The 27,901-nt window shown below is 36.8% G+C and overlaps 1 protein-coding gene across 2 annotated transcripts in view; it reads right to left on the bottom strand.

Annotated features, from left to right (window-relative positions):
• The window catches only part of LOC145987776 (cGMP-dependent 3',5'-cyclic phosphodiesterase-like), a 57,696-nt gene that overhangs the window by 17,211 nt on the left and 12,584 nt on the right, over positions 1 to 27,901 (bottom strand). Inside the window, exons 1-7 of one of the 2 annotated variants that reach the window (XM_083122461.1) lie at positions 17,156 to 17,313; positions 15,109 to 15,318; positions 13,315 to 13,431; positions 11,530 to 11,771; positions 8,015 to 8,124; positions 5,038 to 5,195; positions 4,263 to 4,405 (exon numbers count right to left, since the gene is read on the bottom strand). In XM_083122461.1, coding sequence (XP_082978587.1) covers positions 4,263 to 4,405; positions 5,038 to 5,195; positions 8,015 to 8,124; positions 11,530 to 11,771; positions 13,315 to 13,431; positions 15,109 to 15,246 — 908 coding nt within the window. In that variant the 5' untranslated portion in view covers positions 15,247 to 15,318; positions 17,156 to 17,313. Of the gene's footprint in view, positions 1 to 4,262; positions 4,406 to 5,037; positions 5,196 to 8,014; positions 8,125 to 11,529; positions 11,772 to 13,314; positions 13,432 to 15,108; positions 15,319 to 17,155; positions 17,314 to 27,901 lie in introns of those variants that run through there. The other variant, XM_083122462.1, reaches the window with a different exon arrangement.

The raw sequence follows: 27,901 nt of genomic DNA, 5'->3' as shown, positions 1-27,901 counted from the left end.
GCATAAACAGAAGACTTACGAAAGGAGCTCATCACTTGTGGAGAAATATTGCATACGGAAAACAAGAAAGCACTGAAGTCATGTGGAAAATTAATTTCATAAGCAATAATTGTACATGATGGAACAAAATAGGGCAAAAAAAATGTTCTGCTTCATGATAATAGTGGTTTCATTTGCCATAAGAAAACATGAATGTCTAAACACTGGTGTTGATGTTATTTTAATATCCTATACCTATCTTAACACCGCAGTGCACACACTAAATTCTGAAACATAACTACATGCACGGGCGGCATTGCGCTCATAGATATATAATCTCAAATAATGTATTAATATTTCAGCATCAATATTTTATTTTCTCATTTTACACACCACTGAACATTTGAATATACATCTGTAATCATTGTTTGGTATTTTTGTAATAATTTCCGTTGATATTTTCACAAAATGAATGTTGTGTGGTTTTGTGCTACTGTGCCTTCTTTTTCCGTAATCCTATTACATGCACAGGTGGCGCTGCGCTCACTGAAATATTTTGCTTAAAAATTATTAATTTTCAGCAATACATGTATGATTATGTTTTTGCTTGGTCACTCAGCTCATTTATCAGGTCCAAAATTTGCCTCTGCTCTGGCTCGCAATCCATTTTCACAGCAACAACTCAGGCAGGAAATCTTGGCACTATACATCCCAAAAAAAAAAAAAAAAAAATACCAATGCTTGCATACCGCATGGAGCCACATGCAAAGAAAACCTGATGTTTTGACAATAGCACAGGTCGAGGCAACTGGGCATTGTAACAAGATGGAGATGGCACTTGCACAAGAGAATTCCTGCAAGGACAGATCCATCCAACAAGAAAGTGCAATAATATCACAATTAGTTCTCTCCGAGCGGAGTTGCGTCGCCTGCGCATTCACTGCTGTGTTAATAACAGATATAAAGGGCTCCTTGCAACCAAGGATCACGACTGAAATTCATTTCAGTTCGAGTTCTGGTTCAACGATGCAGACCAAAATCGGATAGATAATTCAGACTCGAACTGTAATTGACGCTCGAAATTTCTACTCCAGCCCAGACAAACCAAAACTCGAAGCTTCTCATGCAAAATCATTCTGGTTCACACCACTTCAAAAACCAGTTTCGGGGAAAACAGTTCGACATATTGGTTTGAGAATACAGTCCACGCCACTGCAGAGTTGAGATTTAGTCTGGAATAATGGTTCGAACGAATGAAATTGGCCAAACTACTGCAGAGGAACAGTGATTTAATGTGTACAAAGTATAAAAGACCAAGACGTTTCATTCGAAAAACTCGCTGGTGTCATGGTTTTCTTTTATTTTTTTTTTAAAATTTTCAAGATAGAAACTTGAAAATAACATGCTGGTTATATGTGCTACTTTGAATATAGTTAAAGGGGAGAGTTTAAAGTAATTGGAAATGCAGGGTTGTCATATCTAACCTTATTTTTTTTTAAACAAGTACATTGTAAATCTGTATGCTGGATATTAATGCTACTATACATATAAAAATATAAAAATAGGGATGCTTTACAACACCAAAAATGCAGGACTGCCAAATTTTGTTTTAATTTTTGACGACATAAACTTGAAAAGTGGTATGCTGGTTATAGGGCTATGTCCTACTTTGAATACAGCAGATTTGAAAATTATAAATGATATACCATCATGGGCGTCCGGAAAGGGGGTTATAAACCAATAAATCCTACATCACAGACCACGTAGGGGTTTGGTCCTACAAACTCATTGATACCCCATGAGAAGTCCAATAAGAGGTTTTATACAGACTAACCTAAAGCCCCATAGACATAATTTCATTTCAATCACAGTAATGTATGTAAATTATTATAAATTCGTTGATGAAACATGATAATTTCAGACTGAAACAGTATTTTTTGAGGGTACATCACTATTTTTGAGGAAATATGTGTCCTTTGCCCCCCCCCCCTGGAAAAACAATTACCTTGCTAGCCCCTCCCTGGAAAAAATCCTGCGGACGTCCATGTATACCATGTTAATTTTATATTTTTAAAGCTATGAAGTAAAATCAGTATTTAATGGTTATTTATGCTACTGCGGAAACGATTTAATGATTTTATTAATTGATTGTTGTTATTTAGCGTCACTATTCTGCCACTTTTGGCTAATCGCGACAATGAGGATGAGTAATGATGAGATGAAGGAACACTTCCAAAGAATATCCATGCCTAGGCCAGGATTCGAACCTGGGGCCCTAACGTCGTAGCATGCTGTGATATCCACTCCGCAAGGGAGACAAAAACAATGAAAGAGCAAAGCTAAAGTACAGAAATGACGGGTTGCCATATTTAGCATTTTCATTTCTTAAGCAGAAACCTGGAAATTTATATGCTGCTTCCTTATGGTAATGTGGTTTTAAGATTATTGGGACAATTTGGAAAAAAGACAAATACAGTGTTACTGTATGTTTAACGTTCTTAATCCAGGAAACTGCAAACGGGGTATTGCTTAGCTATCAGAAATCTAACAAAATTGTGAAATGTTAAAAAAAAGAAAAATGGTTATGGTGGTTATGACTAACTTACTTGAAAAGTAGAAAGCCGAAATATTCATGCTGCTAGAATATGGCCTCCCCGATAGTGAAGAGGTAAGGTCGCCACCTTGTAATCAAGGGGTCACAGGTTTGATACCCAGTCGAGGCACATTGTACAGTGGTTTGGATTCCACTTAAAACTGTAGGTTTTAATTAGCCTGTCTGTGCATAAAATGGACTTTTAACAAAAACTCAAAACATGAACAGGAAAAGTGAAAGTGAAATTTATACTTAGAAGAATGGACAATTGATCAATGTTTCTACAATTACATGCAGAAATGAAATACGTGGTTTTGCTTTACATATATTTTTGTAATTCTATTTCTGTACTTCTCAATTCTCTTCTTGAAGAGGTTTAAATGAAAACTCGGTATGATTTCTTTTGTTTAATTATTTCTTCTATAAGCCTCCCATGATTTTCAACGGTTTTGATACACAGAACTAATGATATGGAGTTTTTGTTCTTTTATGTTGTTTGCAATAATTCTGGACATTTTGTAATTAAGATAAACCGAGAGTGGTTCGAAATTATTTCTCCATTCATTTTATTTTTTTCATCTCATACGTCACAGTTCACAGGACGCACAATACGGATGTACCTATGTAAGAGAACAAATCTTTTCAAAAGTCTTCTTGTTATGACAGAAAGAACGGTACTGCAAGCATTAAGTTTAAAAATGATTACCCTAGCCAGAGTTGATATACCATAATTTGAATACAATTGGCAACACTGGATCTGATTGAAAATGCAACAAGCAACAATTTGCCTGTCCGGATGAGAGATCATGCCGGGGTGTAACACACATTACCACGCAGCGAACCTTGCTTGCGATTGTCAAGACATTCCATTGCAGTTTCCTCCACTTTCCCTCTTGCAAGCAGCACACCACCACTCCATTAGCCGATAGCACTGACGTCAGTAACCTACAAGCTACAGATCACAAAACAAAACAGTGATCTTGTGGGAGAGGTTTGAAAACGGTCAACCTCGTCATGCAGGAAAACTGATTTCTTGAACTGGTTTACATTCCATTCCACATTGATCAAACCCGAATTAAATGTGCTGTGATTAATTTCACGAAGACTGGAACTACAACCTGAACCTAAACATTTCGGTACTTTCAAACTGAATCTTCCTCTCAAAAATTTCATTTCAGTGAACTGTTAATGTTCCTTGCAATAAACCAGTTCGAGGTACCGAAACTGAAATTATGTAGATGCCAATTTTAGTCGGAACCAAAATTCAACCAAAACTCCGCACTCACACGAGACTGAAACTTGCCTCTGCGTTTTAAGTACGTCGGAATCAGTTTTTATATTTGGGCTTAGTTTCAGTTGCAATCCCTGCTTGCAACTTTTATATGAGGAGAAATACATACTCTAGAATACTTAAGAGGAATATGTTTTCATTATTTTCAAGTAAATGCATTTTGAAATAAATATGCATCATATGTGTACCTACACCCTTACACCCACAGCATAAAGTATGTCGTTTACACAGTGGAATCCTGAATGACAGTATCACTGCAGTCCCAATAAGATATAATGCTATGCTTTCTTACCTACATATGTGCAACACATCAAACAACTTTCTTTCAATTTTGCAATTTGGTGCAAAACGACATTTCGCTGCCATATAAAAAATATATATCACTCCTGTATCACTTACCTTGTTTTGAAGCCAGTATTCTCATCCACTCCTTTATAAAACCATGGATGAGAGTATGCATCTCGTATGTTCAACAATTCACCTGTCATTGCCACATGGCCGACTATCCCCTTATCTGCAGATATTCTTATCTCTGAAGAAACCTGAACACAGAAAAGGAAAATACATTGTAAAAGTATAATGCATAATGCAAAAGCAAGATACAAAAAGACATTAACTTCCTCTTAGTATATCATAACTATGAGAGTTGAAAACTGAAAACAGGACTTATTTAGAGCTTTTTGCAAAGCTTAGAGAAATAGCAGAAACACTGGACAAAATGTAGAATATGAAATTGATGAAGGGACACTCGCAGGGACCACCCATGCCCAGACCAGGACTCAAACTCAGGAACTTTGATGGCATATACTAAAAGAGCTTGACCTTTGAGGCAGCTTACAGAAATATTGGTAACAATCTAGAACGATTGGTTTTCAAAAAAAGTCTTTACATTCAGAAACACAACTGATGATTGTGCAAGTTAACAAAGCAGTGTACATATTATTATAACTATCTATCTACAAGTTAGATCAAGATACCCCTCATTTCATTTACAATATCCAAGCTTACAAGCCTATGTTAGCCTTCATGTGAAGAAGGTTCTTTTTTGCTGTTGGTTGGTGTTGGTAACTAACCATCTACCAATCACCAGAATTAACCGAAAGCAGTAGAAAAGCAATGTTTAACAACCAAATACACAAATAAGTTGCATAATACCTGAAACTAAGAAACTTACACCAAATCCATTATTATCTGTTGATGAAGGGATTCCATCAAACACTTTGGCCACCAACTCCCAACGATCTCTATCTAATAAAAACAGGGAGCATCTCTCGGCCTGAGTCAGTTTCCGGGCTTCCATCATAATTTCCCTCAAGAGATCCGTAATGTTATCTGAAAGGAAGGATTTATATGTAATAATAAATTTGTTGCCTACATAAAATAAAATTTTGAATTAAAATTTTCGAGTGATTTTTACTGATAATTACCATTTTGTATGTGATGTATAGAGACCAACTTTTAAAGGGAAGTCCTTTTTTATTCTTCGGCATGAATCATGGAATAAATAACAATATTGATAATAATCTTCCACCAACAAGATTACATGGTTTCTGACTTCCCTTTTTTAAAACATTTTCCTTTCTGGTCCTGTGGCGATTAGATAATTGCTTTATTAAAATCTACCTACCACAGCTTCACTCTCCCTTTTTGTAGTGCGAGTGAAGTATATAAGTCACCATAAAAGTTCAGTATTTCCTATACATAATGGTTACTTTCCACTTGCACAAGAATCTCTGTAGAGGTCTCCCCTTTGGCCGATATTCTTGACCGCACATGCATGATTTCAATTCTGTCGATCAAGCTGCGCTTGTAACGGCACAGGCCAGACAGTACCAGCTAGAGAGGTCAAGTTCACCCACAAAAGTTCTCTAAGTAGCAGCCTGACTCTTTCCATTCATTCCCTCTTGTTGTGTAATTGGCAAGGCACCGAAGTGGCTGGCAAATGCCTTTTGCTTGAGCAGCATTTCTTCCATCTGTAAGTGGAATCTGCCAAACTTACGTAATGGGGACGGAAACAGTTAGTATGGGTTTTGGTCAATTTCTTTTTTTAAAAAAAAGTGATAATGCCCTGAAGCAAGATTTCTTGGTTGCGATATTGAATTGGGAGTATCGGGAATTTATTCATTTGTTAAAGAAGTCAATTAGCTTTTGTGGACTATTTTCTTCCTCCGAGGCTATGGAACAGTTAACATGGATTCAAAAATTCATAACAGTTGGTGACTTATTTACGTTATTGGTGTGTGTGTTGACTGTAAGTAAGGTTGATTTTCTTTCTCTGCATAACATGTACATAGATCTTCTTCGATGTTTTAGCTATTGCAAGAAATGGTGTGTAAATGAGTGAGTTAGTGTTAAGGTTTATATTGTTAAGAATAAAATCACTATTATTACCAGGCAGCATAAAAAAAAAAAGATACAAAAAGAAATGGGAGCGGCGTTGATAATTTTGAAGTGAGTTTAAATGTTTCTATATACGGATATTTTTATTGCTTAAGACTTTTTGTGGGAATTAACGTAAGTGTCATATATTATGATTCGAAATTTACTGTTATTAGTCAGAAGTGTAATGTACTTTGTCATTAATGTAAAGACCAAAGAAAAGAGGAACAGAGAGAGTCCTCATGAATTGGTGTTTATTTACTACTGTTATCTATCTGTGTTATTCAGTTTTCATAGTTTACAATAAAATCCTGTTAAGATTGGATTTTTTTAATCAATTAAGAAATTCTTCCTGGTAAAAAAATAGTTAAAATAATTAAGCAAGTTGAACAGTGGGTAATTAGGAATGTCTGTGGTTACTGTGGGCATACGCAAGTTGTCAGAAAGGAGAACTAGACGATTCCCCAATTTTCCAACAAGTTTGCATTAACCCAGATTCCAGACATTCGTGCAATAGGGTTCTGTTCTTCTGCAGGTGAACATTACTTTCATTGGGGCCTCAGTAAGGGTAAACAATGGGCACGCAGCATTATTACTGTAGCAGGTTTTTTTTCCCTACATAATCGCTTCCACTACTCCTGATAGTGACATTCAATAAATCAAGGTAGCATACTTCTGAATACGTAATTGTCACATATAGGAGTAGGTTTGCAAATAAAACTACATACTCGTTACAAATGATGGTAGCATAGCATACAAAAAAGAACTTGTTACTTTATTGACTAGTTTTTCAGCCTACATTCCTTTTTTCCTCGTTTTGAAAAAAACATCTTCCTTGGTCCCTTCATTGACAAGATATAAAATATTTTGTACAACTGTTTTTTTCCGTGCAAAACATTCAACAATTGTGTTTGGTATAGTTTGGAGGAAAGGAAGAACAAGCATCTTCTACTTTACAGTTTCTCCACGAGTGTTGGGAGTACGCTGCAACAAACGCGTTGTAAGCGGCACACCTGTTGGGTTGAAAGTGTACTTGTCTGCTACATTTAGACGATTAATGTGAAGTTTTTTAGAATAGTTTTAACTTAACTATGTGACAGTATTGAGTGTCAGTGAAATGGCAAAGCCAGACACAAGTGTCAGCAAGCTATGATATGTGGTAAGTTGTTGTAAGGAAGATTTCATCGAAATGGATGGTAAAATTATTTGCTGTACGTTACCTTCAAAAAAAGGAAATGAAGGACTATTGCTTATTTTAGCACTCCACTAAAAATACTATTTTTAAATGAAATCACAATATATACCATTCATATATTGCACTTTCATTTAAAATAGTATTTTTAGTGGAGTGCCCTTTCCTCCCCTTTTTTTGGGCAAAAATTTTCCCTTTCTTGTCCTTTTTAGATGAAAATTTTCCCCTTCAAAATCCTGTCTCTAGTGATGTATCAGAAAAAACAACAATATTAATAAACTTACTTCATTCATCGGCAATCAAAGTTGAAACTTTTCTACACGGCCACTGTCACACACCTCACTAATTTTGTACATGCCTGCAAATTGGTCCCTCAATCACATGGTAACTGTAAAGCCACAGGCACTTCTGAGTTCTAACGATTCCATTGAAAGCCAATGGGATTGTTACAATCCAGAAGTCTCCATAACTGTACATATGACTCCATTGTCACCTTTGGAAAAGAGTTCCACCAAGATTAAATTTTCGTTAGTTCCAAATCCAGAATCAATAGAGGCAATTAAAGATAAAATAAAGTTACCTAAGTGAGTGAATATATTCCTGGCTACATTGAGCAAAGACTGACACTGTATTTTGAGCCTTTTTTCTTCTTCGTAGGCCAAGGTATTGAGCAGCAAGCAAAGTGTGTACCTGAAAAATAAAGTAAATGTATCACAAGACTACACAGGGCAATTCAAAATTATTCAACAGATTTCATGGATCTTGAGTTCGCAATGTCAGTCAAGGAAAACTTCTGAAATTGTATATCATACTTTAAAAGTGCTCCATGCGACTTCCTGTAGTAACACAAGTTTCTAATGATATGGTTTTTGAGTTCATCCATAGTTGTTGGCAATCATGGTATGTATACAGTATCATTACCATAACTCAAAAGTAGACCTCGGATTTTAGGTTTTTAACCTATTTTTTCCTTTACAGGTATGTAAGAAATAATAAGTTATGTCAGTGTTTCGTTAAAAAATGCAACAACTGATGAAGTTTTATAGTGCCTAAAAAACCTATTTTGGTTTTTAGAACCTATTTTACGTTTATGCACCCAAATCAAGCCTTCTTTTAGGTTTTTATATATTTTTAAAGGTTTTACAGGATTTTTATATCATACAGAGGCATTTGCTTTGATCACGAAAGAATTCAATTCTATGTTTATTTCCCTTCCTCCAACCCCATGCTGATTTTTCAAGGCTTTAAACAAAGCAAAACGTCTGGTGCCACTGTTACCTGTACAATCCAAAGTAGTCTGATCTGTGTGGTCTTCCTCACTTTCACGTCACTTCGGTGCTTTGTGGCATTCACACCTTGCAAACTAACATTTCAGCATTGAAGTGTGACTTTGTCGTTGTTGAAAGATTGTTTTCGTCATATAAGATGATCCACACAGACAAAATTGCGGAATTTGACTGTGGATGACATGAAAAAAGATTGTTGCCTAACTATGTGGCGAAGAGTTGATTTTAATACCAAATTTCCGAAGGTAAGTTCTGCCATTGCTGTAGGGTTACGCAACACACATAACGTTATGCAAGGCAGTGCATATTTCAGGATATAGGTGTCCCATTTTCATTGCCGGTTTCATTTTTCAGGAATTTTGAGCCTCCCCAATGGCATCGTAATCAAGGGGTTCCGGGTTCGATACCAGTGGAGGGTTACTGAGCATACAGTGGACTTAAAACACCAACTCAACTCAGGAATTTTGAACTATTTTAAGTATTTTTTTAACCTACTTCAGGATTTTTCGAGCCTAACAAGATATTTAGGACCTATTTTAGGATTTCTAGAAACTATTTTAGGGTTTTTCGAACCTATTTTAGAATTTTTAGAGCCTATTTTAAGAACCTAAAAGTACACTCTTTAGAACCTAAAAATCCGAGGTCTACTCATAAGATACGAGTCTCATGGCATTGTACGAGGGTCACTATTTATATTTTGAGCCTAACAATGAAAAAACAGGAATTTGGCATTGAAAAATGCTTTATTGTTTTTCGAAGTATTCTTCTTTATGGTCAATACACTTTTGCATTCGTTCGAACCATTTGTCAAAGCAGTTTTACCAATCTTCTTCAGACACCTCCATAATATGGTTTTTGAACGCATCAATGGCATCTTCCACCGACAAAAATCGTTGTCCACGCAATTTGTTCTTGACATTCTGGAACAAGAAGAAGTCATTGGGTGCCAAATCAGGACTGTACGGCGGATGACCCATCAATTCGATTTTTTGACTGTTCATAAAGTCGGTTGTTAGACGAGATGTGTGACAGCTGGCATTGTCTTGATGAAGAATGATCCGACGGCGTTTGTTTGTTTTCCGTATTTGACCGAAGACCTCTGGCAAACAAATTGTTGTGTACCATTCAGAGTTGACCGTTCTACGTTCCTCTAAAGGCACAGTTGCCACATGACCAGTTTTCCCGAAAAAACAGGCGACTATTTGTTTCGATGTGCTTCGAGCGCGAACAACTTTTGTTGATTGGGTTCATCTTGAAACACCCATAAAATCGACTGCTGTTTACGTTCCGGCTCATATGCATATATCCATGATTCGTCACCTGTTACAATCTTATATACGTCTTTTGAAGCACCATGATTGTATTTATTGAGCATTTGTTTGCACCAATTGACGCGAGCGTCTTTTTGACTTTTTGTCAAATTGTGTGGGATCCAACGAGAACATACCTTTCTCACAGCTAAATGATCATGTAATACTTTATATATGCTGGTGGAACTAATGCCTATGGTTGCCTCAATCTCACAGTATGTCACATGACGATCTTGCAGTATTAGGTTTTGCACAGCATCAATGTTTTCTTGAACAACAACTGATTTTGGACGACCTTCGCGAATCTCGTCGGTGAGCGAATGGGGGCCACGATTAAATTCGTTATACCAGTGTTTCACAGTGGCAAAGGATGGGGCTTCATCGCCAAATGTGGAAGTAAGTTGATCGATGCACTCTTGTCTTGATAATCCACGTCGAAAATCGTAAAAAATCATCGCACGAAAATGTTCACGAGTTAATTCCATTTTATTGTTGTCGCGCAATCTCCAAGGCAACATAAACAACACAAATCAAGCTATTGACAAAACATTTGAAGTATGTTATGGTCAATAATGCCAGACGATTCCGTGCAAACGTCAAATCGCGCCTAACTTCAATCAGTGTTGCCAAGCCTCAAAATATAAATAGTGACCCTCGTATCAGGTTACCTGGGAAGCCAATTGGAACAAACAAATACACTCACCATTTGGGTATCTAGCAGCATAAGATGATATTTTACAAGTTTTCCCTTATACTGACATATCACTTGCTACCTTACTGTTGTACAAACAAAGAATGTGACCATTTGAAATCTGAGGAATTATTTCAAATTACCCTGTACATGTTTGGAATTACCTATTAAAAATGTTTGTGAAAATTTGGGACCTAGGAATCTAGCATTCAGTGTCAGAAATCTAATGAACTGAGCTAAGAAATCAAACTTGGTATCACCATAATTTTCTTTAGTTCAATTACACCTTTCTTTCCCATATGTAATAAATTTGACAAATTTAGAAAGAAGCCAATATGCAATTAACAGCCACGAACCTGGTATTTGATACAATCATGTGCTATTACACCTTTTCAATCAACTTCTGTATGTGATACATCTGTTTTCTTTTAAGCTCAAATATTCTCTAAAACACAATTAAAGTGCTCTTACATTGTGAAAGTAACCATACAATGTAATATAATTTCCACTCCTGGTTATTGTCATTAGTTAACACAATAAGTAGCTAATTTTTTTCTTACTTCATTATGATTTACAAAGAAATATAATCCTATCAAATACTTATATCTACATTCCAGAAAGAGGCTTTAATTCAGAAATAACTATTTACATTAAAATATCTTAAAACCCAAATTTAATAATCAGTCACAATTGTCAAATTAATTTCTATAAATAAAAACAAATTCAATATTTGTAAAAAATTGACAAACACATTTATGTTCTCAGCCTGTTTTAATGAAAATACACTTGTTTTGCATTATAAACTTACTGAAAACACTCCTCGACAGTTTGTACACAATGCGACACTATATCATCACTTTCAGGGTAGTCCACTATGCACACCAGAAGAGGAATGTGATCGAGGCTTGGATGCGTAATGGGAACATTTAAGAACGTAGATGGAGTGAAGCTTACAATGGCTGACAGTCTCTCCTGCAGTTCCGGCTGCATGCTATCCAGGGTGACGAAGGATTTCTTCTCAAGAGGTAGTCCCAAAGCATGCTGGTTAATCTGAAAATCAGATGTCATAGTTTAAGCACTTTTAGGTGAAGTATTTATTGAAGTTAAGTTTCAGGAATCTCAAGACTGATGTGCAGTATTGATCAAAAGTCAATCCTGGAAGATAAGTGGAATTAAAAATTCCCCTATTCAGAGTCGTCTGGAGCTCCATCAAAGCATGGGTGGGATTGTGGTGAAATTTGGTATAGAGGCTATAGAGACCATGGAGAAGCGAATGCTGATGAAAGACATAGTTCAAATTTTCACCACCAGATGGAATTTACATTTTTGGTATTTTCATCACAGCCTGTAAACATTATTGGGATATGATTTTCGTTTTTCTTACATGCGTATATTGGCATTTGCTCTTTCTTTCCTACTTCTACATAGATTGTGATGAAGACCTGCTGTTGTCCACTCGGTAGGGCATCTGACTGCAAGGCAGAGACCCCTGGGGGGGAAGGGGGGTTAAGGCAACCAGACGATGGTGATCACATCCTTGAAAAATATTTGCCAGTTTTCCCTGTTGTGTACCCTAGTTAAATTCTGATATGAATCTCTGCAGGTTTGTCTCCCCTTCACAAATGTCATCCGAAATCATGAATGTGTATCACTCTCCAACTCACCCCTCCCCCTCACATACCTTCACTGAAGGTTGCAATGTATGTAGATTGTAATGAGTACTGATGAGTAACGCTTTCAGCGTAAATGCACAGAAATGGTGACATCAGAACCAACTTGCAATTTTCTGATAATTAATTACTCTGTTACTATGTGCTGTACAGACCTCAAATTTTGAACACCTACACACAACGTTGGCAAACCCACGTTATAGAGGAGTGGGTGGAGGATGCATATTCTGTTTAAATTACTGAATAATTCAAAATATTCAAGTTCGAATTAAAATATTATGTGCATATTCATAAAAATAATAACACAATGGTAGAATCTTTGCATTAAACTACATGCTATTTATAGATATACCAGATTGGTAAAATTAACGCTAATATTATCAATAAATCAATATGCAATATCAATCGATAACAAGAGTGTACCAATTAATCTGTCTCATCCTTACTTTTCAGTGCTCAAAACAATGCAATCTGCACATTTGGAAAGTTCCATTACAGTTTGGCAATTATACTATTTTACATTTTGGTTGATTGATTTGCTTTATTTTACTTCGCATTTGTGCCACTTTTGGCTAATTTGCGAAGATGGGTGATGATATGATGAATGGACACTCACAAACATCCATGCCCGGGCTGGGATTCAAATCTGGGACCCCTGGCATCATAGCATGATGTGCTATTTTATATTTTGGAAATGACTGCTTGTTGCTAATCTGGAATCTTCCTATTTTTAAACTTTTTACTTCTGAACCAATTTATTGACTCCATTCTAAGGTTTCCAATGACTGGGAAAAGATTAAGAAGGTCCTGGAAGTGGGACTAAAATATCAGAACAAAGCCCACTAAGTATATTTTACTTTTTTACTCCTCTCTGTTAAATAACAATACAGAAACATACAGGTATACAGGAAATATAGACTTACGGGAAACCTCAGCTCATGTTCCAACTCCTTATCACCCAGCACATGAATGACACCTGCTTCCAAAGTGGCCAGAACCCTCACAAGGAACACTAACTTCGCTCCAGTCTGCTCCTGCAACTAAAGAACAAAATGTCAAATCTTCCAGAAATAGAAAAATAAATGTACTCTCCAAATGCATGTTACTGCCCACCAAAAGATGTGCAAAGCGACAGCTATCTACTGGAGATTAAGAAAAATATTTAAAAATCTTGTTTCTCAGGGTGGACACTAGAAGACAGGAGTTGCACGAATATAGGTCTTACTAATTGTTTGTATTACTACAGTGGATTACATGTAATAAGAATTTTAAGTCAACCACCTTGACAGAGTATTTAGCAAAGCATGCTACAACACCAGGGGTCCAGGTTAAAATCCCAACATGGGCACAGTTGTCCTGTGTGAGTGCTCCTTCACCAGTTTTATCACATCATCACTTTTCCTCATCACAATTAGCCAAAAGTAGCAGAAAAGTGATGCCAAATAAAAATACAAGATAAGGATTTGGAAGAGGAGGAGAGACGAAGGGAGAAAGAGATGATGATGATGTACAAATATGCCACAGTATCTTGAATTTTTCTGTTAAAAAGAGCAATGTACATATGTGTTTGGGGGAGTGGTAAATTTCTTACTCAGTGGTGCAAAAAATATACAATCCTCAAAATGTTATCTTACTAACTGACCCTCTGTACACCCGTGAGAAATTTGAAAATTTGTAGTGGGTTGGGAAGATTGTCATTCATATGAACATTTCTCATTGTTATTAGCTCACAGATGTGTTATAAGTGAACAATTAGCAATTTTATGTGGTATGATTTATGACGTCGCATACAAGGAACGCCTATGTTATTAGGTTTGGTTCTCTTCACATAAATATCGTTAAGGTGAATGTCATGAGTGGAAAGTTTGCTACCAAACATGTTCTCACGTTGTTCTACAATTTATTCTATAGAGAGCCTGCCGTGAGTTGCAGGCAGAAGGTTTAGTGGTCCAGAACAAGAAATGTGTGTACCAGACGTCATTTTTAAAAATTTACACATTTCTTTCTTTTTCGTTCGTGGATAATGAAAATTGATTACAATAAAAGGTGAAAGCGATAACATTTTTTATATGTTAGGACAGTTTCCTTTCATGGTGATAGTAATTATGCTTTATCTTTCGATATCCGGTGTTCATTTCTTGAGTGTATGACAAAAATTTCTTCAAATAAGTGGCAAAAGTGGTCCAGGATGCGAAGGATTGGACATGTATCGGTCATATTCCAAGAATCAATATCTCATTTATTTGTGGTTTCCGCATGTTAAAATCACTTTCAGGCAACTTAAAACATCAAAATGTGCAAATTGGAAATAAAAAAGTTGGAAATTTCGAGAGTGTACGGTTAGTCATCAGTCCCATATTTTCATTATTTTGTGTTGCTTTCCTGCTATTGTGATAATGTGGATGACATTTGTTTTACTGCAAGACTATAAGTTGACCACTCAGGATGTGCAGTACAGTATAAAAATTAGTGACTGAAGGATGAAACTTATGTTTGCTTAAAATTAATGTTTGCTTAAAATTAATGGCCTAAATTGTAAACTATAATGGTATTGTAAATGAAAATATCAGCTGCTTACTTTCTTCCCGGAGTTCCTGAAAGGTAAAGACATCATTTCTGTACAGTCAAAAAGTGCAAAATTTCTTGCAATTCAAAATTGGACATATATATATCATGCTAGCAGTATTTCTAGCTGTAAATTAGATTACTCAACTTACATAATTATTAAGTTTAATCTGAAGGGCAGATGCATTTGAGTCAGTCAAACTTGAGAAAAGGGTGAAAATTTTCCTTGTGCATTCACATACTTTTGCCTCGCATTTGGTGCAATTCTCCGTTGCAGATGTAGTGAACATTGTTTGTTATTTCTTCTACTGCATTAAGGCATCCAGATCATAATGATCTGTCATTTTTCATTGTTTAGTAATCTGCAAAATACAAAAATAACAAGGGTAAGTATAACTGCAACTATGAAATCACTTTTATATAAAATGTTTTGTTATCAAAACCATATGTTTCAAATCTGCCCCTTATGAGGACAGTTGGAGCGAATTTACAATACCAGACCCCTCCCCGATTTTTGTAATATTTCGTTTACTCACTAATTGAGACCTCCTAATCATCAATTTGAAATTAAAATGTGGGGATCACGTGTAGAAAATACAAAATAAGCGAAATTGAGCAGCGAATTTTAACGTCAGATTCATCATTAGCAGGCCTCAATTAGTAAGTATGCCAAATATGAAGAAACTCGGAGAGGGGTCCGGTCATCTTCAGTCATACCATCTAGTCATATGTACTGAAGCTCTGTCCCTGCTCATCAAGAAGTACTTTGATCACTACTGCTGCACACAACACATGAAGTGGTAGTATGTTCGGTAAATGTTTACTATCCTTCGGACACCTATAACTTCTGAGTTTCGTCAATTTTTGACATTTGTACTTACCTATCTGCTTCGCGGATCATTTTTTAACGTGTATTCACGTTTTTTTGATCATTTTTTTTATTTTTAAAAAAGTGTTTTTGTAACTGAAGAACGTACGTTTCCGCAAATGGTTTGTGGGGCTGTGTGTCAATGGTTCGTGGGGCTATGCGAGAATGGTGTGTGGGGCTACGCATGTTTTTTTCTAATCCAATTTTTGGTACTAGTTTACTATCCTTCGGACAGATTTCTTCATTTCTACAGAAGAAACTACTTACCGTAATAAGTTCCTGTAGTATTGTCTAACATCTGGAAGGTATTTTGTGTGATGTGGGAATGTTTCATAGCGGAAATTCAACCATTGACGCATAGCCCCACGAACCATTCATACATAGTCCCATGAACCATTTCCGGTAAGGTTAGGTTAGGTAGGGTCACAATAGGTTACAATAGTTAAAAATTGGGTAACAGTAGTATAAGCCGGAGACACATTAAACTGCAGCTCTAAGGTCTTATTTGAAATTAACCACAATAATACTAAGTTATAATTAATTAGTTCTATCATAATATGTCCAAATAACTGCATGCACACATTCTTATAAAAGAAATAAAAAGCCATACATAGATGTCTATATATTTAAAAAACAAAGTGATCCCTTTACATTTAATTTATAATCTAAAATACAATTTCGATAGATCAAATGTTATTAATATCATAATTGAGCTGAGCGGCGCACTTAGGAATTTTGTAAGGAGAGGAGGTATTATGTTATTTTTTAACAAGCAGTACAGTATTCAAATGTATTTTTAATTTATGAAAAGTTGGGCCAGAGAGGGAAAAAGGTGTATGCCCCAATCAGAGTCCCTCTGGGCATGGCACTTCACGAGATAGTATAATTAATTATAAGAAAGCTAAAAGCAATAGTAGGGCGTTGGTCACTTGCAAAATAGGGTGCATATTTGACCCAGTTCCTAAAACTTGGCACTACTCCATAAACGCACGAAATATAAAATAAATTTTGTAATCATTCAGTATTAATTAGTTAACTAACAAAAGAAAATTACAAAATAAAAAAATAACTTGCGTATGATGGAAAGAGGGCGTGCAGTATCACGAGTTTATCATTGAAGGTTAGAAGCTATTTTTTCAAATTATTACGACATACATTTTTAGGTTGAGAAGAAGCAGCGTAATTGCATTCAAATTAATATCGTATGAAATAATATTACCTGTCTTCAGTACAACAAACACACAACAGCATCACAGTGTTGAGTAATGATGCAGTACTCAGCTTAGTTAACACTGTACGTTATATTGCAACGTATAAATGTGTTTACTTACGGGTTAATAATGATATTCAATGCAGAAGCTTCTGTTGGAGAAAATTACACACTATCTTACTACTGTAAATACTTCAGAAAAAGATTCAGTCACGCATCCCGCCTCTTATAGTTTATCTACAATTGATAGGCACCCAGCTGATAGCGCTCAGCGGAACCGCAGCACGTCGTCAGAAAAAAGAGACAAAACACAAGCGATGGCCGTATTTGTCAACAGTACTGGATTGCCTAGTGTTGCCAACTTTTCAGAATGTTCGTCTTACTTTGGTGTTTTGAATAGAATTTCAAAAAATAGGAAAAGACAGGATTTTTAAATATAAAATGATAAAGATGTTATATTTCTAAGTAAAAAGAACTTATTGATAATTTCTGTTGTTACAAGAGAATGAAATATGAAATTCCCTTCTTATCTTCCTAATCATTACCTGCTATTAACTTAAAAAAAAGAGGCCTAACTCACATCACAGGTCTGACTAGGAGGGGAACGGAAGTCTGGATACACCAGAAGAGACTATTTTCAATTTATAGGTTTTGAAATTTATCAAATGTGATATACGTAAATAATTGGAATACTAGCTGACGTCAGGAAATTCAAAACATACGGGTCACAACATTTCAAAAGAGTGGGTTGAAGTTCAATAGCAGTTACCCCCAGTAAATACGCTGCTGTTATATTAATATTTTATTTCGATATAGATAACCTCCATCAATACAACCAAGTATTTAAGTTAAAGTAATTTTAACAAAGCATGTTGCAGGATTCAAGAGTTTTTTTTCCACATAAATTATTGTGATTTTTAAAATTGAAATTGAAGTTATAAATTATATAATTTTCAAATTATAATACCAATTTCTGTCACTAACTTGAATTTGAATGTTTAAGTCCACCTTATGCACCTGAAATAGGTTAATCGGGACTGGAACTACAGTTTAAAGTGAGATCTGAACCACTAGGGGCCTCCACTGGGTATCCCGGGGCGGCGGGGCCCCTTGATTACACGGCGACGTGGTAAAAATAATTATTGGGTTATATAATTCCTCATTTTCCACGGAATTTCAGGGCCGTGCGTTAATGTAGAGCTGAACAGGTTTATCTCTGTATGTAACGTTTCTTATCTTTTTATTGTTCACAAAGATAATTGTTGGATTCGTGTGTTTCAAAAACGCATCACTTCACACATGTGTTTTTGGGTTACATTACATCTTTCTTATTCTCAAAGTGTTGCATAAGTATTCGTGAAAATTTCTCAAAGAAGATGCGCCGGGATGGAAAAACCTTAGCTTTTCCTGCATTACGATATGTAACGCGAAATGGGGGAAGGAAATTACCCATGGAAATTACAATCGTTTATTTCAAATTATATAAAAAGAAAAAAATATTGTCTATTATTTTGATATTCGATAACAAAATATTCAATCGATCAGTATTCGAGCTGAGTAATCTAAGGTCACACAACGTAAGAACTTCATGACTAAAATCCCTCCCCAACTTTCGAACGCATTTCTTGGATGAGGAATGTAAAAGTTAATAACAATGCATTCCGATAGATTAGCTTATGAAATGTGAAAAGACAAATAGTTTTCCGGATATATTCAATCATCTGTTGTATCGTGTAGTTGAAGTAGAGTCTCTTGAAGGACATAATGATAGAGTAATTGTAAATAAAAATAGTAAATTGGCAATATTCTTTATTGCTGGTTTGTAATAGAGACGCGGTTGCCAAATCGATAGGACGTCTGACTGCCACGCAGGAGACACGGATTCGATTCCCGGGATAGGTGATCTCAGGTGGGAATTTTACTTGTATTTTCTACGACTTCAATGCATAATGCTGCTCTGGAGCTCACCCAGCTTCTAATCAATGTGTAATTTGGGGAAATCCTGGCAAGGTGCGTAGTGCTGATCACATATCCGCCAGTATGAAGAACGAGATAAAGTCTGGAACATATGTCTCAGACTTTCATGGCACGGTGCATTGAAATGGTGATACTTTAGCTTTACTAGTTAACAAAGAGAAAACTAAATATATGCTTACAGGCCGAAACCAAGTGTTAGGTAATAATCAAAATCTAATTATTGATAACAACTCGTTTGAACCAGTTTCCAAATTCAAATACTTGGGAGTAATATTAACAAATGAAAATTATATTAAAGAGGAAATAAAAAGTAGACTTAATTCAGGAAATGCATGTTACTTCTCTCTTCATAAACTTTTGTCTTCTCGTTTAATATCTAAGAAACTAAAAGTTAAGATATACAAAACCGTAATTTCGCCTGTAGTATTATATGGATGTGAAACTTGGTCCCTTACATTGAAAGAGGAACATAAATTGAGAGTATTTGAAAATAAGATCCTTAGGAAAATCTTTGGACCTAAAAGGGATGAGGAGACAGGTGAGTGGAGAAGGTTAAATAATTTAGAACTACATAATTTGTATTCATGTCCAGATATTATTAGAATAATTAAATCAAGAAGACTTAGGTGGGCAGGCCATGTGGCACGAATGGGAGAGGAAAGAGGAGTTTACAGGATTCTTGTTGGGAAACCTGATGGTAAGAGACCTGTAGGAAGGCCAAGACGAAGATGAAGGGACAACGTTGAGATGGACCTAAGGGAAATCGGTAGGGATGGAAAAGAGTATATAGAACTTGCTCAAGATAGGGAAAGATGGAAGGCCTGCAGCCATGAACCTTCGGGTTTAAGAAGGCTAGGGAGTTAGTTAGTTAGTTAGTTTATAAATATTACTTAATTTACTATTATTTGCACTATTAATCAATTAATATTGTATCAACAGCCTGACTCCTGACATCCCTCTCCCACTTCCCACAAAAATTACTCACTACGCTAATAATTACGATGCATCTTCATCTTCAATTTAAATCGATGAGCTTCGAAACCTCAGCATTTGGAGATGTTCAGTGACTACAGGTAGATCACTGCAAAGGATAAAGACCGGGGAGGCGTAAAACAACGTTATCACGCGCAATGAAATTCCAATTGCTTAATCGCGCGAACAAAATTAAATCCCCATCGATTGGCTATTGTCTCCTGTAGGCGCATTCACTTATACCCACGTTAATATTCGTTCATCCAGTCTACCACTTGCGCAATCCTAACGTCGAACACTTGCTTGTTTTGTTCGACAGCCAGCCTGTGTTGTGGAGATGCTTAGTGTGCCACGCTGTAAAGTCAGGGGTCATAAGCTCGAATTCTGGCATGGATGATTCGGTATGTTTTATCCACCTAATGATTAGTTTCCTTCACTCACCATGTAACATAACAGGGCATAAATATGCATGAAAGCTCACAAGCAAGGTCAGTCAAGAGGAGTTCACTTGCGCCCTCTTCCCTCGCCCCAAGAAAATATAAAAATGCTTACTTGTTATTCATTTCTTACTTATATTTATTCATTTTCCTTTTTTGTTGTTGTTGTTTCTATAAATTTTCGCCTTACTTCCTTCATTTTGATGAGCAGGCACAGAGCCTCAGTACATATGACTAGATTAAGTTTACTTGCGTTGAAATCAAAAGAAAATATATCAGGGGGCCTTCCTTCCTTCCTATTTTTTAGACTCTACTTCTTGCTTTCCCCCCCTTCCTTTCTCTCTATATACTATGCTAGAGAAAGAGTCGTGATTGTCCAGTAGGTAGGGTGTTTGACAATGAAATGTCCATGTTTCACCCGGATTCGAACCTTTCGGCTTTAGAGAAACAATACAATTTTAACAATGCAAATAAGAATAACGCATGCATCAACTTACGTTCAACCTAGAAAGCCTTATTTTTGGATGCACGGCATTCAAGAAATGTCGTTTTGTGGATATTTAAAAGACTGTCCAATCGATGTAAAATGAAAATTAAGAAAACCAATAAAATTGCCGACTTAATTACTCCAATAGAATATGCCATACTCTATTCTGCTAATTGGTCAAGTACAAACGGATATCAGAACCAAATCAAATCAACCGAGGCGACATCTGGGAGCCGGTTTCATTTCTGAGATCCAATATTCACTGTGTTCGGCACTGTTAGCAGATCATAGCTGGAAGAGGAAAATGATAACATGGCTTTCAACTTGATGCTTATTCTTCTCTTTTTATTGGCCTATCCTTGGTTACCTTCGTTGGACACAGGGGAAAAGAAACAGTTAACTTTCTCTTCAAGTTACTACCTACTCAGCAATGCTTTTAACAATTCGTATTGCCTTCTCGTTCCTGACGTCACTAGCCCAGCGGGAAATTGATGGGGAGCCGTGGGGGGTTCACCGTATGTAAGCTTGCAACCTAATTTGTTTTGGCTGGAACAATAAAAATCCTTCTCCTGCTTGAGCTAAATGGTTGCCCATTTATATATACATGTATGTTCCCTTTTTCCAATTCGTAGGTCCGGACAACAATCTGCTATTTCATTTATATTAAAAAAATCCGGACCAAAGTGCTCAATGTGATGGACTAAAAACGATAAATCTTATAATGATCATAATCAACAAAACTGAAAATGGGGTACTACCCCATTCTGGCCCCCATTGCCTTCGGACACTACCTACACTACTCTGGTTGTGCTACTGAGTTCAATATTAATGTTCAATGTTTTGGTAGGCTACAACATTTTGTGTTCTTGTTGTTTGTGTTCGTTGCTCCGCTTGTGCGCGATGTGCACATAACTCTAGTACAGGAACAGACACTGTTCTATTCATGCATGCGTGTTTTGAGATAAATAAGTACAAATGGATGATGTACCATTGCCTTAACTATCATAAACATTTCATTTCTCTATTTAGCTTTTCAATGTTAAAATTACATTTTAGAGAGGGTAAATGCAATTCTTGCCTATGGAGAAAACCAGGTCAAAATATATTTTTTCAAATGTTGGTTTTTAAACCAATTATTTTGTTAGTTTGAATCATCCTTGCATGTAAAGAAGTGTTCAATAAAGGAATTTCTATTTTAAAAGCTTTCTGTGAGTGATTTTGTTCTACATTTAGACCTGAAGTTTTACATTTTAGGACAGTAATCTGGTAACCCCATATAACGATACACACAAACACACACACTGCTTTTGCCTTCCTCCGTGGCGGAGTGGTTAGCACAGCGCGCTACGACGCTAGAGGTCCCTGGGCATGCGTGTTTGTGAGAGTCCCTTCATCAATTTCATCACATAAATCACGCATCTTCATCTTCGCGATTAGCCAAAAGTGGCAGAAAAGCAATGTAAAATAAACGAAATCAATCAATCAAACACAATGCTTTCTATCCTGGCAGTACGCAACAGTACGCCAACAGTACGCCGTACCGGTACCTTTTTACAAATGTTAATAACACTAATAAAGTTTGTTTTAAGAGAAGAAGTGTGTGTGTGTGTGTGCGTGTGTGTGACTACGTGGATTCAGGATCATTTAAGAATATACTACAATATTTTTAATAATTCCTACGGTGAACACAATAACAATAACAAATCAACTTGAAGAGTACCTTCTTCCCCAGAAAAATGCACTGTATATGTACGATATTGATTTATTGATTCGTTTGGTTTATTTTACTTCGCATTTCTGCCACTTTTGGCTAATCGCGAAGATGAGGGATGATATGATGAAATTGATGAAAGGACACACAAAGAACACCCATGCCTAAGCCGGGATTCGAGCCCAGGACCTCTGGCTGTGTATATATATACACTGCAGTGGCGTAGCTTTATAGTACGCCCATACGCCCGGCGTTCTCAGATTTAAAATTTCAAAAATGCGTAAATGCTGTAAATGTAAAGTGAAACCTGACTAATTTCATATATGTTTGACCTTCATGGCATTATAATAGCTATTTTTTTGCGATCCGCTTGCAACGCTCCACTAACAACACTCGTTCTAGCATTTTGTTTTTTCAATTCCTTTCTTGGCCGGACGCCGAGCAGATTAGGCGTAAAGGACTGAATATTCCTTGCTGCTCTTCTGGAGGGAAAGCTTGGATCTCTAATCACCAGCGCAATGCTCTATCGTACGCCAACGCACGGAGCAGAGAGCTACGTGATTGGTTTTAGGGTTCACGTGACCCTTCCTGCCTTCTGAAGCAGACGACAGCGGTAGAATTCCTACCCGGTTCTTCGCGCTCGTGCCATTCGTGCTATGTGATGCTACAATACGCAATATTGACTGACGTAACTTTACCAAACTCAAATATACCATTTCTTAATGCATAATTTATCGCACGAATAGAGCTGTGCATTAAAAACTAAAAGATCAACACAGTTTTTGTCAAATAAGTTGGTGAAGTCCTCGTGGTAGAAGTTCAGCCTGTGGCTGCTCCACCATTTAATAAAAAAAGAATAGTTTTGTGGGTTATTATTATTTTTTCGTTAGTATCTAACTGCTTAATATTGTGTCAATGGAAATGTTTAGCATTCATTTGAAAACTCTTAACATCGAATGGTCTGTGGACAAAATTATTTTAAAATGTTTATCACCATTCCAAGATGCAATAAACAGTGGTCTGAATTACTAATCGGCACTGTTACGTCAGTAGAGTATACGATAGTTGGATCATCCACCCACCTCCGTGTCAGAGTGTTTTGCACAGCTTGCCAAGACGACAGAGGTCCCTGTTTCGAATCCCGGCGTGAGCACTGGTGTTCTTTATGAGTGTCCCTTTATCAACTTCATAAATATCATCACTCATATTCATATTCGCGATTAACCAAAAGTGGAAGAAAAGCGAAGTAAAATAAACCAAATCAATAAGTAATTGGATCATACAAAACAATGACGCGTACTGTTGTTCAGAGGCGCTTGTGATTCAGGTAGGTTTCTTAATGACTTGCGTCATGCTGAAAGGTATAAAAAAAGGTATAAAACACCAGAGTTCAAAACATTTGTGTCGTAGTGAGGCATCTAATTTTCTAGCTAAAAATGCATGGATGATGTTTTATTGAAAACCCAGCTGACTTCAGGCAAATAAACAATACCTGTGGCGACTAATACCATAAGTAAATTATTAAGCAAGAAAGGGCCAACCCTTCCTTCGGACTTGGCGTTCCCACCCGAAATGTCCATGCTACGCCACTGATACGTGTATATATACGATATATATGTGTGTGTGTGTGTGGCTATATGTATATACACACACACAGGCGCGTGCCCAGGATTTTCGTAAGGGGGGGATATGAATCTAACACATTTTCCAGTTCACAGGTCAAATTTCTTGTAATAAATTAGATAATTAATATACTTGGATTTTACCCCAATGAACGCAATCAATGTATTTGCTATGGATGCTTCATGTTTTTATTGCATCATATAAAAGCACCTGCCTGAATATTTCCAAATTATTAATATTTTATATTTAATTGCTCAAATATAATTTTTAAACAAAAAGTATGTGCACTCAACATTGTAACAACATTAAAGAGATTAAGACTACTTGATGTCTTAAAGACAGTAATAAATAAGGTACCACAGTTCAACAATTTAAATTCTGAAATTTAGGCATCGAGGTTTCTGTGCGAGTTCTGACAGTATGTCGTCACAAGTAACTTTTATATCACGGTGAATGTTCAGAGCAGCTAACCCATTTAATCTTTCTTCGCAAATGGTATTTCGAAGATAGGTCTTCAACCGCCTCAAAGTTGAGAATGATTTCTCATTTGATGTTGTTGTTACCGGGATTGTACATAATATGAGCAAACGTGTGTTTACCCAGGGAAATATTACTTCACTGCACATATCAATTGCTTCAAGAGCATTTACTAGACGTCTTTGCATTGCTGTAAGATGACGATACCACAGTTTCATTTCAGTGTGAGCGTCGTCGCCTTGTAATCAAGGTGTCCCGGGTTCAATACCCGGTGGAGGCTAATAGTGGTTCGGATCTCACTTTAAACTTTAGGCCCAGTTCCGATTAGCCTTACTGTGCATAAAGTGGATTTAAAACATCAATTCAATCAACATTGTACTTGTTGTGGAGATGGTTTTGCTAAATATTGTGTACATTTTTGGCATTGTATTATTATATTATTGGTCAAAACATTTGTTTGACAGTCGACAAACAAATACGAACCGCTTCAGTAATTAACATTTTCTACTACAGTGTCATTAATGTGTCATATTCATTTTCATATTAGGTCTATGGAGAGGAATTTTGTATAATGTTAACGTTATGGAACTGCGAAACCAACTGTTGAAGGGGCCACTCCCCCCTTCCGCTCCGAAGCCCAGTACCGCACCACAAGATCTGTCACTGAGCCCGACAAAATCTTGCCAGACAGTGCTCGAAATGCAAATTCGTAGCCGAAAAGGGAGGGGATGTTTGATCGATTTTGGAAATACGAGGGGGTACATCCTTGTATGGATCAACATGGAGACAATACAGTAGGTGGAGGATGCTCAATATGAAAATTATTCTAATTGGGGGTATGATTTCTGAAACTTTCTTAACTGAAGGCAGCATCCCCTACTTCAACCACTGATGCCAGAAAAGATGCTTTCAGAAAATGAATTTATTACTGCACACGTATATTACTTATTGTATTTGTTGCGTTTGTACAAGAGAAATATTCAGAAGATTTGTAAGGAATATTTACAGTTAATAGGATGCCTATCTAGTCTATCCCGTGTCGTAATACAAACTTTATCCCTTTCCTACAAAATAATAAAACTGTCCATGCCAACCGTGATTTTATAATGTGGTTGCATACATATACACTAGCGACATTAGTGCCACTGCTCCGACGCCAGGGTTTCAAATACCTTGGTGGATCTATAAGATAGGTAATATCGTTTTTCGAGGGTTCGTGAACAAAACAAAAAGTAAATGATTTTAAAGTCCATTTTATATTCAGATACGTTAATCGGGACTGGTCTTAAAGTTTAAATCGGGATACGTACCACTGTGCAATGCACCTTCACAGGGGATCAAACCCAGGACCTCTTTGATTACACCACCATCGGTGAGGCCCCTGAAATCATTGAGGAAACTTGTTCATCATAATGTTCTCTCGCCCTGCGAAAGTTTATTGGTGATATAGGGTGACATCCTACACGCGTCTTCCAGACATACACACGCGGGCACACCCCTCCCCTGCACACACACGATTGTATGCTTACAGCACATGCTGTGCCCTCCCAGAAAAACAATTCTAAATCCGCCTATGGATATATCTGCTATCAAATAATGAACGTCACTTACCTCGACAGTTCCTTGACATAATTTTCCAACAAGGTTTGCAATATCTTCTGTTATGCATTCTTGTTGAATATCAAGAGTCTGAAAGTTCGCACGTTTCACTCTCGCAATTCGGATGGAATTCCTCTGAACTTAAATCGACCTTTTCTGACGTTCTATTTGTGGAAGGTGAAGCTTCAACTTCCATTTTTTGTTTCTTTTTGAAATAATCTAATAATGTATTTCTCCTCTTTTTTCTATCCATCTTTAGTTCCACCTCAAAAATCTATTACACATGCAGAAACGTAACACACAACACGACCACTTCGACTTGCTACCTTGCAGACTGCAACTCGCTACAACCCCAGTGAACACCAGGACTTGGGAGAAAGATACCGGGCGGTCGAATGTCTGAACCATGCATCCAGCTTGGTCCAGCTCAAATTACGTCACCAGTGTTGACAGCAACCAGTAGTGTCAGTGTCAGTAGTGTTGGCAACTGCTAAATTATTTACGCACAAATTCAAGCGAGATCTTTCACACATGTTACAAGAAAATTCAATAAACTGAAGGCTGGAAATTGGTTGCGAAAAAAATATCTAATTTGTAAAGAGCACAAGAGTAAAACGTATAATATTTTGGCATATTAATTGCTTTTATTTTGTTTATGAAACTGACTGGGCCAGTTGCGCTATATAACGCATCCCTCCCTTCCTCCCGGCATGCTATTGTACAAAACATCGATTGCCTACTTCGTAAAACCATGCCTCACTACTGCCTGCAACAATTATTATTATTATTATAATTATTGATATTTTGAAATAAATATGCATCCAGGTGCGAAATAAGATTTTGACTTACTTTGCTACTAATTGTAGTGATTCAAATCTCACAGAACTTTGCTCTGCTGGTATAAATGGTATAAGAAGGGGAAAGAAAGAAAAGGGAAGTTAGCAGCACTGTCGTAACAGGAAAGGGAGGGTCATTCTCCTAAGAGGGTCATCGTGGGTGAAAGAAAGGGAAGGAGGGATTCCTTCAGTTCGCATTCCAAGGGTTGCGGCTCTTTTCTTGACCATACTGAGAAGGAAATTCTACTTCCTTTTCAGTGACTAAGGAATGAATGAATGCTTGTGCATTGCTGTAACTCAACTCCAATATTATCAAAAGTAATTGAAGAAGCAATACATTTCTCATTGCCAAATGTAAACATTTTACAATATTGGCAATTTATGAAATAAAATGTATTTCTGCTTTGAATTTTTTTAAATGACGAAACCAATGGGGGGTTTTAACCCCCACCAACCCCCCCCTGGGCACGCCACTGCACACACACACACGCACACACACACACCCTATACACACTCACTCTCTCTGTGCCAAAATCTCTCGCTTTTTCTTGGGCACACCTTTGTCCCAAGAACGGCGATGGTTCAATATTGCTAGTAGATACAAAAGAAAACTGTCGATGCTCAAGATTAGCTGTTCACCAAAAGAAGACAGTTTCCGAGTTGAGATTAAAGGCAAAAGTTGTGACTGCCAGCATATTTGCAGAGCTAATGAACGCTCGAGCATCAGGCCGTGAAATGAAGGAAGCAA

The sequence above is a fragment of the Lepisma saccharinum genome, chromosome 5, assembly GCF_977018435.1.
Source record: "Lepisma saccharinum chromosome 5, izLepSacc3.1, whole genome shotgun sequence".
Taxonomy (NCBI): domain Eukaryota; kingdom Metazoa; phylum Arthropoda; class Insecta; order Zygentoma; family Lepismatidae; genus Lepisma; species Lepisma saccharinum.
This window is presented reverse-complemented; position numbering and strand designations above follow the sequence as displayed.